This window comes from Mesoplodon densirostris, chromosome 4, assembly GCF_025265405.1.
Source record: "Mesoplodon densirostris isolate mMesDen1 chromosome 4, mMesDen1 primary haplotype, whole genome shotgun sequence".
Lineage (NCBI taxonomy): Eukaryota > Metazoa > Chordata > Mammalia > Artiodactyla > Ziphiidae > Mesoplodon > Mesoplodon densirostris.
In genome coordinates, this window is record NC_082664.1 from 65,537,598 (window position 1) to 65,552,226 (window position 14,629).

The 14,629-nt window shown below is 37.6% G+C and overlaps 1 protein-coding gene across 2 annotated transcripts in view; it reads right to left on the bottom strand.

Annotated features, from left to right (window-relative positions):
• Positions 1 to 14,629, bottom strand: part of LOC132488306 (signal recognition particle subunit SRP54) — a 72,012-nt gene that overhangs the window by 23,365 nt on the left and 34,018 nt on the right. The window contains exons 15-16 of one of the 2 annotated variants that reach the window (XM_060096314.1): positions 11,465 to 11,560; positions 10,069 to 10,594 (exon numbers count right to left, since the gene is read on the bottom strand). In XM_060096314.1, coding sequence (XP_059952297.1) covers positions 10,503 to 10,594; positions 11,465 to 11,560 — 188 coding nt within the window. In that variant the 3' untranslated portion in view covers positions 10,069 to 10,502. Of the gene's footprint in view, positions 1 to 10,068; positions 10,595 to 11,464; positions 11,561 to 14,629 lie in introns of those variants that run through there. The other variant, XM_060096317.1, reaches the window with a different exon arrangement.

The following is a 14,629-nucleotide window of genomic DNA, read 5'->3' on the forward strand; positions in this document are numbered from 1 at the left end:
TGTATGAACAACTCATTTTTCCCTTCTAAAGGACAGAGGCCTGATCCTCTTGTTTGGAATAATGAGGCTGAATCAGTTTTTCAAACTTAGACACTTGGTTGGCCACAGCCCCGGCTTCAGGACGCCCTAATTATTCTCTTCACTTTCTATTCATTCATGAAGTTAGCAGGAAACACCCTTGGAGTGCTCATTTAGCCCATGGGGGCAAACAGAGACCTACTGGGTTTTAGAGCCAGTTGGACCCTATAGATCGAGATCTTCCACCTTGCCTCCAAGCAATAGCAGCCACTGCTGCCCTTCTGCAGGCTACAGAAGAGACAGTTATGGGGTCTCCCTTACAGGTGTTTGTCCCTCACTCTATTGAGGCACTCTTGAAGTCACATCACACACACTTATCTGCTAGCTGACTGATGTCCTATGAAATCTTGCTTTCCTCTCCAAATGTCACTTTGTCTCATTGTAACTCCCTAAATCCTGCTACCCTCTTACCGTCAGCAACAGATAAAATCTCACATGATTACATAACCACAACTCATCTTTTGACTAGTCTGTATCCAGATTACAAGAAACACCTTTAGACAACCTTGACATTTCTTGGTTTATCTATGAAATACTGCTGGACAACTGAAATCTGGATATGCTATCACTACTCCCTTCACTATAACAGAATCCAATGCTCTGCCCCTCAGTTTCTTCAACCCAACAAGCTGAACCATACACACTATTTGCACCTGCACTTTGCCCTCTGGCAAATGTGCTAACATTTACACTGATAGAAGGTATGTCTTTGGAGTAGCTCAGGATTTTGGAATGCTTTGGAAACAGAGAGGTTTCTTGAGCTCAGGGGGAAATGAAATTGAAAACAGCCCCTTTGTTAAGGCTTTGCTGGATGCAATCTTGCTGCACAACAATTGGCAATAAATTGCAGGGCATTCCAAAGACAACACTGAGGAAGGAAAGGCAAACTGATTGGCCGACAGAGTTGCTAAGGCCGCAGCATTACAAGATTCAGGCTTCATAAAGAAACCTCCTCCCATTGGCCACTCTATTCACACCAAGTTAACTATATACTACTTGGAAGGACACCCAACATTTAAAAGATATTATCAACTCAAAATGGATTAAAGGCCTAAATGTAAGACCAGACACTATAAAACTCTTAGAGGAAAAAGAAGGAAAAACACTCTGACATAAATCACAGCAAGATCTTTTTTGACGCACTCCTTAGAGTAATGAAAATAAAAACAAAAATAAACAAATGGGACCTACTTAAACTTTTGCACAGCAAAGGAAACCATAAACAAGATGAAAAGACAACCCTCAGAATGAGAGAAAATATTTGCAAACAAAGCAACTGACAAAGGATTAATCTCCAAAATATAGGAACAGCTCATTCAGCTCAAAATTAAAAAAAACAAACAACCCAATCAAAGAATGGGCAGAAGACCTAAATAGACATTTCTCCAAAAATGGGCTGAAGAACTAAATAGACATACAGATGGCCAAGAGGCACATGAAAAGATGCTCTACATCATTAACTAGTAGCGAAATGCAAATCAAAACTACAATGAGGTATCATCTCACACCAGTCAGAATGGCCATCACTAAAAAATCTACAAACAATAAATGCCAGAGAGGGTGTGGAGAAAAGGGAACCCTCTTGCACTGTTGGTGGGAATGTAAACTGATATAGCCACTATGGAGAACAGTACAGAGATTCCTTAAAAAACTAAAAATAGAACTACCATATGACCCAGCAGTCTCACTACTGGGTGTATACCCTGAGAAAACCATAATTCCAAAAGACACATGTACCCCAATGTTCATTGCAGCACTATTTACAATAGCCAGGACATGGAAGCAACCTAAATGTCCATCAACAGAAGAATGGATAAAGAAGATATGGTACACATATACAATGGAATATTACTTAGCCATAAAAAGGAACGAAATTGGGTCATTTATAGAGATGTGGATGGACCTAGAGTCTGTCATACAGAGTGAAGTAAGTCAGAAAGAAAAAAACAAATATCGTGTATTAACGCATATATGTGCAATCTAGAAAAATGGTACAGATGAACCTATTTGCAGGGCAGGAATAGAGACGCAGACACAGATAACGAATTTGTGGGCCTGGGGTGGGCGTAAGGGCGGTGGGATGAATTGGGAGATTAGGATTGATATATACACACTACCATGTGTAAAATCATTAGCTAGTGGGAACATGCAGTACAGCACAGGGAGCTCAGCTTGGTGCTCTGTGATGACCTAGATTGGTGGGATGGGGTGGAGTGGGAGGGAGGTCTACGAGGGAGGGGATATATGTATACATGTAGCTGATTCACTTCGTTGTACAGCAGAAACACAACATTGTAAGGCAACTATACTCCAATTAAAAAAAAAGATATTATCAGAGATGGGCAAGTGAATGCTACAGCTAAGGAACAGCAGAGGTGGGTTTCTGAAGGATGCATATTTGACCAGCATCCTGGGCTTTGGTATGGGCCAAACAGCTACCCTGCTCTTTCTGGTGTCACTCAACAAACCATCTTAAAATTAATACATGAAATGACTGATTAAAGAACTGATAAAATGATAGCCTGGGGAAAACAATACTTTTGGAAACCTCCCATAGTAGCGACTGAAATATGTCAAAGGTATGAGATCATCTGAAATATGACCCAGGAAAACCTATTCATATTCTCAAGGCCACTTTCCTTTATCTTTTGGTTCCTTTGTTATCTGGCAATGGGATTTTATCTGTCTGTCTCTCTCTCAAAGATACAAATATGTTCTTGTGACGGTTTGTATGTATTCCCATTGAGTGGAAGCCTTTCCTTGCAGATGAGCAACCACCCTTGCAGTGGCCAAAATATTGTTGTAAAGGATTAGTCCTACCTGGGGAATTCCCTTGGAATTACATAATGATAAAAGTAGCCATTTCACTGGACAAATTCTAAATGCTGTTTGTGAAATCTGGCCTATACTACAACATTTCTACTGCACCCATCATCCTCAGTCCTCTGGTCTAGTGTAAAGAACATAATCAAAACACAATTGGCAAAACTCTCTGAGGCTGTCAGTCTTCCTTGGTCTAAATTACTACCCATAGTTTTATTAAATTTAAGATCTACACCCTTTGGAAAATACAAGTTGTCACTATTTGAAATAATTACTGGAACACTTAGGATTCTTGACTCAGGGCTATACGAGCCCCTTCTAGTCAAGGGAGATCTTTTACATTATTGCCAAAGTCTCATTGAGACTAAAGAAAAATGAGCACCTGGTTGAAAAACCTTTACACAGTAAAGCGCTCCTGGGATATGAAGACCTAGAACACCACAATTTACAACCGGGGGACTATGTTTATTGGAAAAGACATCTTTTAAAGGATTCCTTGCAGCCCAGGTGGAAGGGACCCTATCAGGTACTCTTAACCAACCTCTGTGCCAATAAAGGCATTGATTCTTAGATTCAGGTTTCTCATTTAAAAAAGGCTTCCCCACCTGAATGGGCCTCTGAAACAGTTGGAGACCTAAAGCTGAAACTGACCCAAAAGTGAAGCAAATGACACCTGATATAGACAACTCTCCCAAGACTCCATGATCACCATTAATGAAATCTCTCCTTACCTTTGTTCTAATTGCCATTATCACAGAGTTGCTATGTCTCCTTCGATATGTAATAATTGATGATATATCAACTTGCCACTCTCCTTCTTATACTCCTTATAGACACATGCTCAAGGAGTGAAAACTTTCATGCACGGGTGTGTGCTTGGAATGAAAGTTTAAAAGAAATGACCCAGGTCCTTTGGTCCCTTAAGTTTGACTATGAAGGACTGGAGAATTGGAACTTCTGAGACTCATCCTTTTGGTTTCAGGTTTATTAATGTTCTTAGCCCTACTACATACAGTGGGCATCCTCCTTTGGCAGTAATTCCATGAAAACATATATCTTGCCAGAACTCTCCTGGGAAGAAGCCTCTGGCTCCAATTCTTGGCCATTCAACTAATCTATTCAGCTTAGGATTCTTTCTTTAACCAAGGCCATGAGCCACACTTTCTCCTCTTTTTATTAAAATGGCTGATTTTACTTGGATAGTTCTTTCATTAGACTTCTGTTATTATTCTTTCTTAAAATCCACCCAGAACCCTTATGCCTGGAAGAGTAATGCCCTAGTTTGCATTTCCCAAAGTCTAGCCACTGGAGGAAATCTAAGATTGTTGGCTATGCCATTGGCACCCCAAATCATTTACCAAACACTGGGATCCCCTTGCCTTAGCTATCTCCAAGCTTACTAATATCCCTCCACCATGTCCTGTTCAGAATTCATCTATTCTCCCAGCATACCATGTTTGCCTACTTGAATTCACAGCTCCTTTTTCCTGTTTGGTCAATAGAATCAGACAAAACCCCCAATAGTTCTTAGGAACAATTTGTTCCAACAGTACCCAGAGGTTACCCAGAAACATTGGCTCTCATCTTTACCTTGCTGTGCAACAGAATATGTCCTCATGATGACCCCCCACATATTCCAACAAGGCAGGCTTCTAGGCTGCTCAAATATAACTGACCCATGGTTTAATTTCACCTTGACAACTCCTTTCTTTGTGCCCCATCTGCTATATCTTTGTGGTTGGAAGATGACCTGCCTCAACACCCCTAGCCCCAGGTTCTCAATGTCCCCTAGGATTTTTAGTGACCCCTTTGACTGTGTTAAATTCTCCAGAAATTATCAAACAGCACACATGCTCTACTTCCTTCCTCTGCTGAGAAATCTCTTCTTAGGGATTTCAGAAATATCTAAGAATTATATTCCCCAAGTGGAGGATTGGAACCCTTGACAAATTGGTTCAAAATCTCTCTGCCACCATAGCAGACATAGCTAATGCCACAGTCATAGCATTAAGTGACCAAGTTAACTCCCTAAACTCACTTACTCATGTTATATTAGATAACTGATTTGTCTTAGACTACCTTCTGGCAGAACATGGAGGTATCTGTGCCATCTTAAATGTCACCTGCTGTACTTGGATAAATACTTCTGGTATAGTAGAAACTCAAACTGAGGTCCTACAAAAGAAACCCGCTTGGCTTCATGCTGATACCCTTAACACTCCCCTAATATTTGTTCAGCTGTTTACCCTCAAACATTGGATCTTGGTTCAGAACTGTTCTGCAAACTGGGTAATTGCTCTTAATAGCTGTTAGCTTCTTTATGTTGATAAAGTCCTTGCTTAAATTACTTCTATACTTAACCGTTCTTCTGCTTGGTTAGGGCTCACACAGACCACTATGCTTGAGGCAGCACAATATGATGATGCTGCCAATGATTTTCCTGATCCATTTATTGACTCTTAAACCCAACCCCCACTCTGAGGAACATGATGAATCCAGAACAGGCCACCAAGCCACTCCAGCTATGTTGGACTAAAAATAAAAGTTGCCCTGGTGATATTTTCTCCAGGAAAAATCATGAGCAAAAGGGGGAAATGTGAAAGGAACAATGGCATAAATGACTGAGACATGCCCCGAGGAGCTCCAGGTTCACTGCCCACGCTGAACTTTTGCTGAACTCTCTAAAATAAAATTGTTGATATTGGCTGAGTTGCCAAAAGGAAAAAACAATCCTGAGAACTGTACCTTTTCTGGACTGAGGAAACCATACCTTTCCCTAGTAACAGATGAGATGCGCTTGATAACCCAATTGTGTATATAGAGCAAATTTAACCTCCAATCCAAATTCTTGGTAAACTATAAGAAGGAAACTGTAAAAAATCAAAGGACACACATCAACTGAAGGGCTTCACGCTCCCTATATTTCCTATCAAATGGATTGTCAAGAAACAGGTGGGTATTTCTTGTACCACTTCTGTCAGAAATAAAATTCTGAACCACTGGGTTTCCCTGGTGGCACAGTGGTTGAGAGTCCGCCTGCCGATGCAGGGGACACGGGTTCGTGCCCTGGTCCGGGAGGATCCCACATGCCGCGGAGCGGCTGGACCCGTGAGCCAAGGCCGTTGAGCCTGCGCGTCCAGAGCCTGTGCTCCGCAACGGGAGAGGCCACAGCAGTGAGAGGCCCGCGTACTGCAAAAAAAAAAAAAAAAATTCTGAACCACTTAATTGATTCCCAAAGTCAGAAACTTTGGGAATTTCTGGTCCATGAATATATCCAGTAACAACCCTTACCTCTTTTAGGTTACCTCTTTAATTTCCCTCATTCTATTTTAAAATCAAAAAAGCAAACAAGCAAGATACATAAATTATGCAGATATGCAGACATTACACAGGACTTTTCCCTGGAAGGTCACAAAACTTTTGCATGTGTTGTTTAAGAAAAATAGACCACAATCACAGGATATTACTCACTTCTGCTTCCCATGAGAAGAAAGTCTTTATGTCAGAGGAGTCTCAGGCCCCACGTAGGGGATTTTCTTAGTGTCAGACTCATTTAAATTATCCCTCCTACAAACAGGTACTGCTGTGCGATTTCTTGATTGTTTTTCCATTTATGATCCAACTGGTACAAGAAATGCATTGTTTTAGGCTAATGAGAGAAACTTTTAAGCCAAATGAAGCTAAAAGATCTATATGCACTTCAAATAATGATTTTGAATGAAGAGAAAGAAAAGTAATGAGAGTTGCAAACAGTAGCATAGGCATGCCAACCTCAACAGCGTGTATGCACCACATTAATACTACCAAAGGAAATGTGCCATAATTTACCAGCTTCCTTTAATAAAAACATCCAAAAATTACCTTGTACTCAATACGCCCATATTACAGACAAGAGGTCAGTAGAGAAGGATAGGGACTAGAGGCTTGGGTTAGCAATTACTCAACAATGAGCACAACTAAACTGTTATCTACCCCTAATTGCAAAGTGTTGGGAAAAGACTCATAGCAAAATTTCACATCACATCAACAAGCCACAGACTATACAGGTGATCTAGAAGTAAAATTTAAAAATACCTCAAAATTTGAGATATAAATTCATCATTCCTGTAACTCATGGCTCAGAAGCAAAAAAGGCATTAGGTTTAACTGTAATGCAATAGCTTAATGTTCAGAGCATGGTAACTGGAGATTAGAGCAGAATTTTGAAGATGACTACGTTTCTAATCCAGTGAATGCCAGCAATGAACAGAAACAGATCTGAGTTGTGATGATGGCTTCCTAGTTTTGAATATGCACCTTACTTAGCTTTATTAAAATTATTGCCAGGTTTTAAGGAAGACCAAAACTTATTTACATTTAGTTGTTATTTAGCCATGGTTCTCCCTGGCTCATTCAAATTCTGTGGTTGCTATTATTTTTTATTATAGTAAAATACTTGCTTTTACTGCATACACAATCAACAAGCTGAAATTCCTTCACATTTATTTTAAACACTTCGTTCCATTTTTTACTCAAATTTTTGTTTATATGTACTAAAGCTACCTGTAAAAGAAAATCATTCAATTTTATTTTATATTATGGTTTACTTTTCAGAACCTCTACATTCACTGACATAAGGTATTAATATTATAGTAATTTTTCCAACATTAATATGCATGATGAAACTTTAGTTCTAGTAAATTTCCTGGTCTTATTGCCTTCTCTATATCAGTATTTTTGATAACAATACATTTCTTTTTAGCTATGTGCGTTATATGTCTATTCAAGGTTAGTACAATATTACTGCATATCAGAACTTAGGACTTCTCACATTATGACACACTGTATTTATTTGAACAATATAATGGTTTATGTAACACACTTTAAAGTTGCTTTTACTACATGATGAAAAGTAATTAATTTTTTCCAAAAAATTCCTCCATAAAGTTGCAATGCATTGTGTATACACCTTATATTTTACATGCTAGCAAATATACTTTCAGAACACTGACATCCATCAGATTAAATTATTAATTTGCCTTTTCTAGGTATTGTAGTTTTCTGATAATTAAGTTCTGTCTGGTTTCGTTTTAAAATTACATAAGCATTGTAAATGTAAGAAATTATATCTAATTTTATGTTTGTACATATTTAAGTAACATTATAATAGAATCTAAGAAGAATCCAATGTTTTATGATATTAGATCTAGCTAGTGCTCTAAGCTGGAAATAGAACATATATCAAAAAGCTAAGGAACCGGGCCTCCCTGGTGGCGCAGTGGTTGAGAGTCCGCCTGCCGATGCAGGGGATACGGGTTCGTGCCCCGGTCTGGGAGGATCCCATATGCCGCGGAGCGGCTGGGCCCGTGAGCCATGGCCGCTGAGCCTGCGCATCCGGAGCCTGTGCTCCGCAACGGGAGAGGCCACAACAGTGAGAGGCCCGCGTATGGAAAAAAAAAAAAAAAAAAAAAAAAAAAAAAGCTAAGGAACCAATATTAACAACAGTGAAAAATAAAAGGACATTTGTTCAAATTATTAAAGAATTTAATTCTGGTATATAGTACTTATGCTTTCAAAAAATGAGTACTTTGATAGAAAATGTGAGAACTGAAAGATAGCTTTTGTAACTAAAAAGATGCCAGGTTGAGGAATTAATGGAATCAGAATTTCAGAGAACATCCCCAATTTCCTCATTTTATAGAAGAGGCAAGAGAAATAGAAGCTGAACTACATGTTCTGGACCTTTAGTTGTATTTTGCCACTGTTATTTTTGCTTCTGAAAAATATAATTTGCATCACACCCAAAAATACTAACAACAATGCCCAAAGCCATACAGTTTGGCCAAGTGTCTCATTTCCTTTTTTGGTCAAAATGAAAAAGTGGTACCCTGATGATAGAAATCACAAAAATGCATGCCCAGAAAAGGTGGTATGCATCAGTTTAATAAGAAATTAATTTGGAGAACAATATTTTCTCTATTGTCAAATTTCTGTAGCTGGACCTTGTGATGACATTTCTGCAGAAAGCAAGATACGTAATTTTTACAGGGTATACAAATGTTTTATAGGGATATTAAAGTTTTTGGCTGGTGAAAATGATTTGGTGGGATAAAAAATCTTTGCCCAAATAAACAAGAAAATCGGCTGCATTCTCTATGTAATTATTTTCTGAAGATATTTTGGGTTTTAAGACCCTTTTAAAACACTTGAGTTAGGGCCTCCCTGGTGGCGCAGTGGTTGAGAGTCCGCCTGCCGATGCAGGGGATACGGGTTCGTGCCCCGGTCTGGGAGGATCCCATGTGCCGCGGAGCGGCTGGGCCCGTGGGCCATGGCCGCTGGGCCTGCGCGTCCGGAGCCTGTGCTCCGCAGCGGGAGAGGCCACAACAGTGAGAGGCCCGCGTCCGGAAAAAAAAAAAAAAAAACACTTGAGTTATAAAAAATTAATACTATAAAAACTAGCTATTTCTTTCACTCTCTTCTACTTCTACAAATCAATTCTTTGCTGAAGATCAGTTCATCCTAGTTCAAAATCAGTTCACCCTAGTTCAAAATACACTGTTATACCATATCTATTATCTTCATGATGTCAATAATGAGTAGGTATAATAATTATTCTAGTATCTTAAATTAATTCCATAACTTACTGAAAAGCCATTGTCCTAAATGAACTGTGCAGCAATCCAAAGTAACCAACAACCAAGTCAATCTTGTCATTGTCTGATTATTTTTAATATATAATAGTGACAGCCTAATATTTGCAGTTATATTCCCATTAGGAGGTCTATACATTAGCTATTATCATCAAAGTATATCAATTTCTTCAAGCAGATTTTTGGTATGTAAGAAACATAACAAAATTGGCTTTTCAAGAAAATCAAATATTGCCATTAAGTCTTCAAAAATATGAGGTAAAAAAAATGCAAGTTATATACAAAACATTAAATTGTGAACTGTAACCAAATTCACAATTTCAATTTAAATGGCAGACCTAAGATTTTCTATGGCAAAATTATCTTGATTATTCCAAGTTAAACAAAAATTCCTAATACTAATGGTTAGGTTACTCTATCATATGTCCCAATAAAGGTACACTTATGAGAATAGTTTTAAATATTAGCTCCTCTGTCTGCCTTTTAACATGATACACTGATAATTTTAAGCCATAAAGAAAGTTAACAACCCCTTAACTTGTAACGACTTTGAAGTTTATTTTACAGCACTTTTATTGAGACATCATGTAACTACTGACCAGGACTGTTTACAAATGCAATGCTTGGCCTTTGAGACAATTAAAAGTTTTAAGTATCAATACTAAAATTTTACATCATGATTTGTTTAACTTAAGAAGTGTTATGATGGCTGAAAACTAACAGAAGAAAATCTAAAGCAAAAATATAATGATTTCCACAAAAACCATATATTCCTCCCTTATATGAAAGGGAGGGAGGGAAAAAGGAAGGAAGGAAAAAGAAAAGGAGGGGGAAAAAAGATGAGGAGAGAAAGAAAAGGGGCAAGACAGACAAGAAAAATACTTTTATTTCCCGTTTGCAAAAAGGAAGGAAACTCTGAGGTCTCAGCAAACAATGTAATCAACTGAGTCAGTTTAAATTAAGGCATCTTCTTTACATGTTATTGAATCCCATCATGCCTTTCATATTGCCAGCAGCACCCTGTTGAAACTGCCTCATCATTGACTGAAGTCCTGCCATACCACCTAGAGTGCGAGTAGAATAAAATCAGATAATTATTAAACACAACTTGAAACATTTGTTACTTTTGCCTAATAAGTACTTGAACTTCTAAAAAAATATACTGGGTTCTGACTGCATCAGCCTTAAAGTACATAGAACTTTGTATTATAACCAGTATCCTCATCTATAAAAGAGAATGAATAATTTACCTCATCACATTATGAGAAATACATACTACATGAAGAGATCTCAGAACAGTACCTGTCACACAGTAGGGAGTCAGTAAATCTAAACAAAGATTTTTTTCCTGGGAAGTCTGAGTCTTGTAAATAGTAATAATTTGGGGCAGGGATTGGAGGTAGTTATTTCATAGGACTTAAAGTAAGAAAACAATTCACCATTATTGAACATCTGCTCTATGTCCACAACTGTACTAAATGCTTTCCCATCTATTAGCTCATTTAATCATCATAATTTCCTGACGAGCTATTGCCTGTGATTTTACAGAAGGGGAATGTGAGGTTCAGAAAGTTTACGGAACTTTTTACAGGTTACATGGTAAAAGTGGAACTGGGTTTTCAAAATCGTTATATAATTCCAAAGTCTCATCAATGAAACTATCCAGATTCTAAACTAAGGCAAAAGGTCACCAGAACAAGCATTAACAAAAGATGATTAAGTAGCTTGCTCAAAAATCACAAACAGCAGAGGAGTGAATAAAACCTCAGCTTATACAGCACTGTTACAACCATTCAACTTAGAAGTTAGATGGCCCTTTTACTTAAATCATACATTGTTTGAACAGATTTTCATATCACAACAAAAGGCATATTAAAACTCAACCCTTATAAACTAAACCAAGTATTAGCAACTGGCAACAACTTTGTATTTACCCATGTGATGAAGAACTCTAGGATCCATCATTTTGGCCATTTGTTGATTCAATTTTGCCATCTGTGACTGGCTCACATTCTTAGACATGTCACCACCTGAAGAAAGAAAGGTTTTGAGTCAGTATAGACTGTAATATAATCAGGGTATCATAGAAATTGAGTAAATATAAAGAAAAAAACCTATAATCTTATCACTCTAACACAATTATTTCTATTTGTACATATTCCCTTCTACTCTTTATCCCAATTACATACATATTTTTGAGAAAGAACAAGTGAAACTCAATATTAAGGGACTTTTTAAAAAACATTATTTTCTTTATTTATTTTTGGCTGTGTCGGGTCTTCGTTGCTGCGCTCAGGCTTTCTCTAGTTGCAGCGAGCGGGAGCTACTCTTCGTTGCAGTGCATGGGCCTCTCACTGCAGTGGTTTCTCTTGTTGCGGAGCACGGGCTCTAGGAGCATGGGCACAGTAGTTGTGGCTCGCGGACTCTAGAGTGCAGGCTCAGTAGTTGTGGCCCATGGGCTTAGGTGCTCTGCGGCATGTGGGATCTTCCCGGACCAGGGCTCGAACTTGTGTCCCCTGCATTGGCAAGCGGATTCTTAACCACTGCACCACCAGGGAAGCCCTAAGGAACTTTCTTAAGGGCTACAATTTTTGTTAACATTTTTACTTATACCTGTGAATGAGCCACTATAAGCAAAAACATATCCAGTGGTTATTAATAGTAAGCTATAACAATTGTTTAATAGTGACATGGTAGAATGCTGAACAAAAAACTTTATAGATATGGGTTAATTGGGAAAGAGAGTGGATTACTGATAAATGGATATGAAAGAATGAGTCTGAGAGAACCTGAAGACGTGTATATCTAAGAAGCTATTATAAATAACAAAAAGCTTCAGAGAATAGAAAGAATAATGCAACTCCATTTATTAATGAATTTCTACACACTCAGTCAAAACTCCACAGTAAAAAGGCAGCCAATGAAAGAGATGCACCCTGGGGCAGAAGCGATAAGAGCATCCTTTAGAGAATAACTGCTGCACTCTTAAGAGACAGAAAGCCAAAAACATCACTGACGCAATAGCAATGAATAAGTAGAGCTGCTTCAGCAAAACTACTTATTTCAAAGGAACATTAACTCTGGTACTTCTCAGGAACATTTGTGAAAATGCAATCAAAGATGACCCTGATTCTCTGATCAAAGCTGGCTAATATGAATAAATTAAATGAATTAAGAAGTATAAGAAGATGTGTTTTTATAAAAGATGATAAAACCTGTAAAAAATGTTTCATAATTAACAAATTTGTGTAAGATGTGAATTCTACGACCACTGGTGATTTGTTGTAAGAGTTTTTGTCCCTGAGGACTTAAAACTTTGAAAAATTATTAAGACTTTGGTGTGACAAGGACGTGTACCATATCCACTGCCCACTTCATCTTGGTTGTGCCTTTATTGAGCAGTTAATGCTTAGACAAGATCTGACCAACAGATCTGCAGTAGTTCTATCAAGAACAGTCAGGGTCATTTGGGAAAGATGTTAAACTGACTTAATGTGTTTATAAATCACTATCTGAAATAATATGTGATGTTAGGAATTATAGCCAATTTTAAACTTGTTTGTCTAACTTTTCTCCCTTGTCACAAAAAAGAAAATAGGATATAGCAGGCAAGGAAAATAAGGAAACTGTCAAAGACAAAACGTGATAAAAACTTATGTAAGTACCCATCTTTTTTAGAAAGCTATTCAGTGGTATTATTCATCTTTGGAGCTTGCCTAATCAATATTTCTTAAATAATAAATTCACCTTAATAGTGCTTATGATATAGAAAAAAACTTTAAAGAGAGGGCTAGGACAGTTGATTTTAACCCTCTGGAAAAACTAACTTACCTTTTTACCTTAGAAAATACACAGCAAAATAAATTCTAGGTGGGATAAAGAGTAAAACCTAAAAAAAAAAAAAAAAAACAACAACAAGTAGAAGAAAATATAGGTGCCTATTGTGGTATCAACATGGGGAAGGCTTTTATGAGTATAAAAGAAACCAAACCAAAAGGCCTGGCTGCATTAAAAATGAAAACTTCAGGGACTTCCCTGGTGGTCCAGTGGTTAAGAATTCGCCTTCCAAGGCAGGGGATGTGGGTTTGATCCCTGGCCAGGGAACTAAGATCCCACATGCTGCGGGGCAACTAAGCCTGCATGCTGCAACTACTGAGCCTGCGTGCTCTGGAGTCCGCGCGCCACAACAAAGAGCCTGCGTGCTGCAATGAAAGACCCTGCATGCTTCAACGAAGATCCCGCATACCGCAACTAAGACCTGATGCAGCCAAATAAATAAATTAGTTAATTAATTAAAAAAAATAAAAATGAAAGGCAAATGATATTTTGGGAAAAATATTTGCAGATATAGTCCAAGAATTTTAAAAAGTTATTACAAAGCAATAAGGAAAAAAATAAAACAAATGGACAAGTAACCTAAGTAAGAGGGGATTCACCAAGAAAATTCAAACCAATAAATGTACGAAGAAATGTTAAACGTGAGTAATTGAAAAAACATATTGAAAAATATTTGGCCATTAAATTGGAAATACTGAATTATTACAAAACTTATTCTGCATCTACTATATTTCTGATCAAAACAGACAAAATCCCTGGCCTCAGGGAAGACTGCACAGAAACTGATACAGGAACTGATACTGATATGAAATCAGCCTAAACATCCAACAAAGACACATTGTGCTAAACAAAGATACATGCATAACTGGAATAGGACTCAGTGGTTAAAAGTTATATTCTGCAGAATATTTGACAATATGGAAAAAAAGTCATGATGTTTGAAAAGAAAAAACACTAGTTATATCAAATGTTATTTGCAATAAGACCCATGGGATTCTCTGGGGAGTAAAGGTAATGGGTGTTTTAAAGTTTTTTCTTATATTTCCTTATATTCTCTAAATTTTCTTTAATATATACTATAACGTCACAAAAATAAAGTCATTAAGTGTGATTTTTAAAAATATTAGCATTTATTACCTTCAATCTGAAAACAGATAAAAATCATAGATTGCATTATAAATCCTGGAAGTACTTGAACATAACATGAAATTCAGCAGTGTATTTTCTAATACTAGCAGTACTCCCTGGCTTTAATTTTTAGT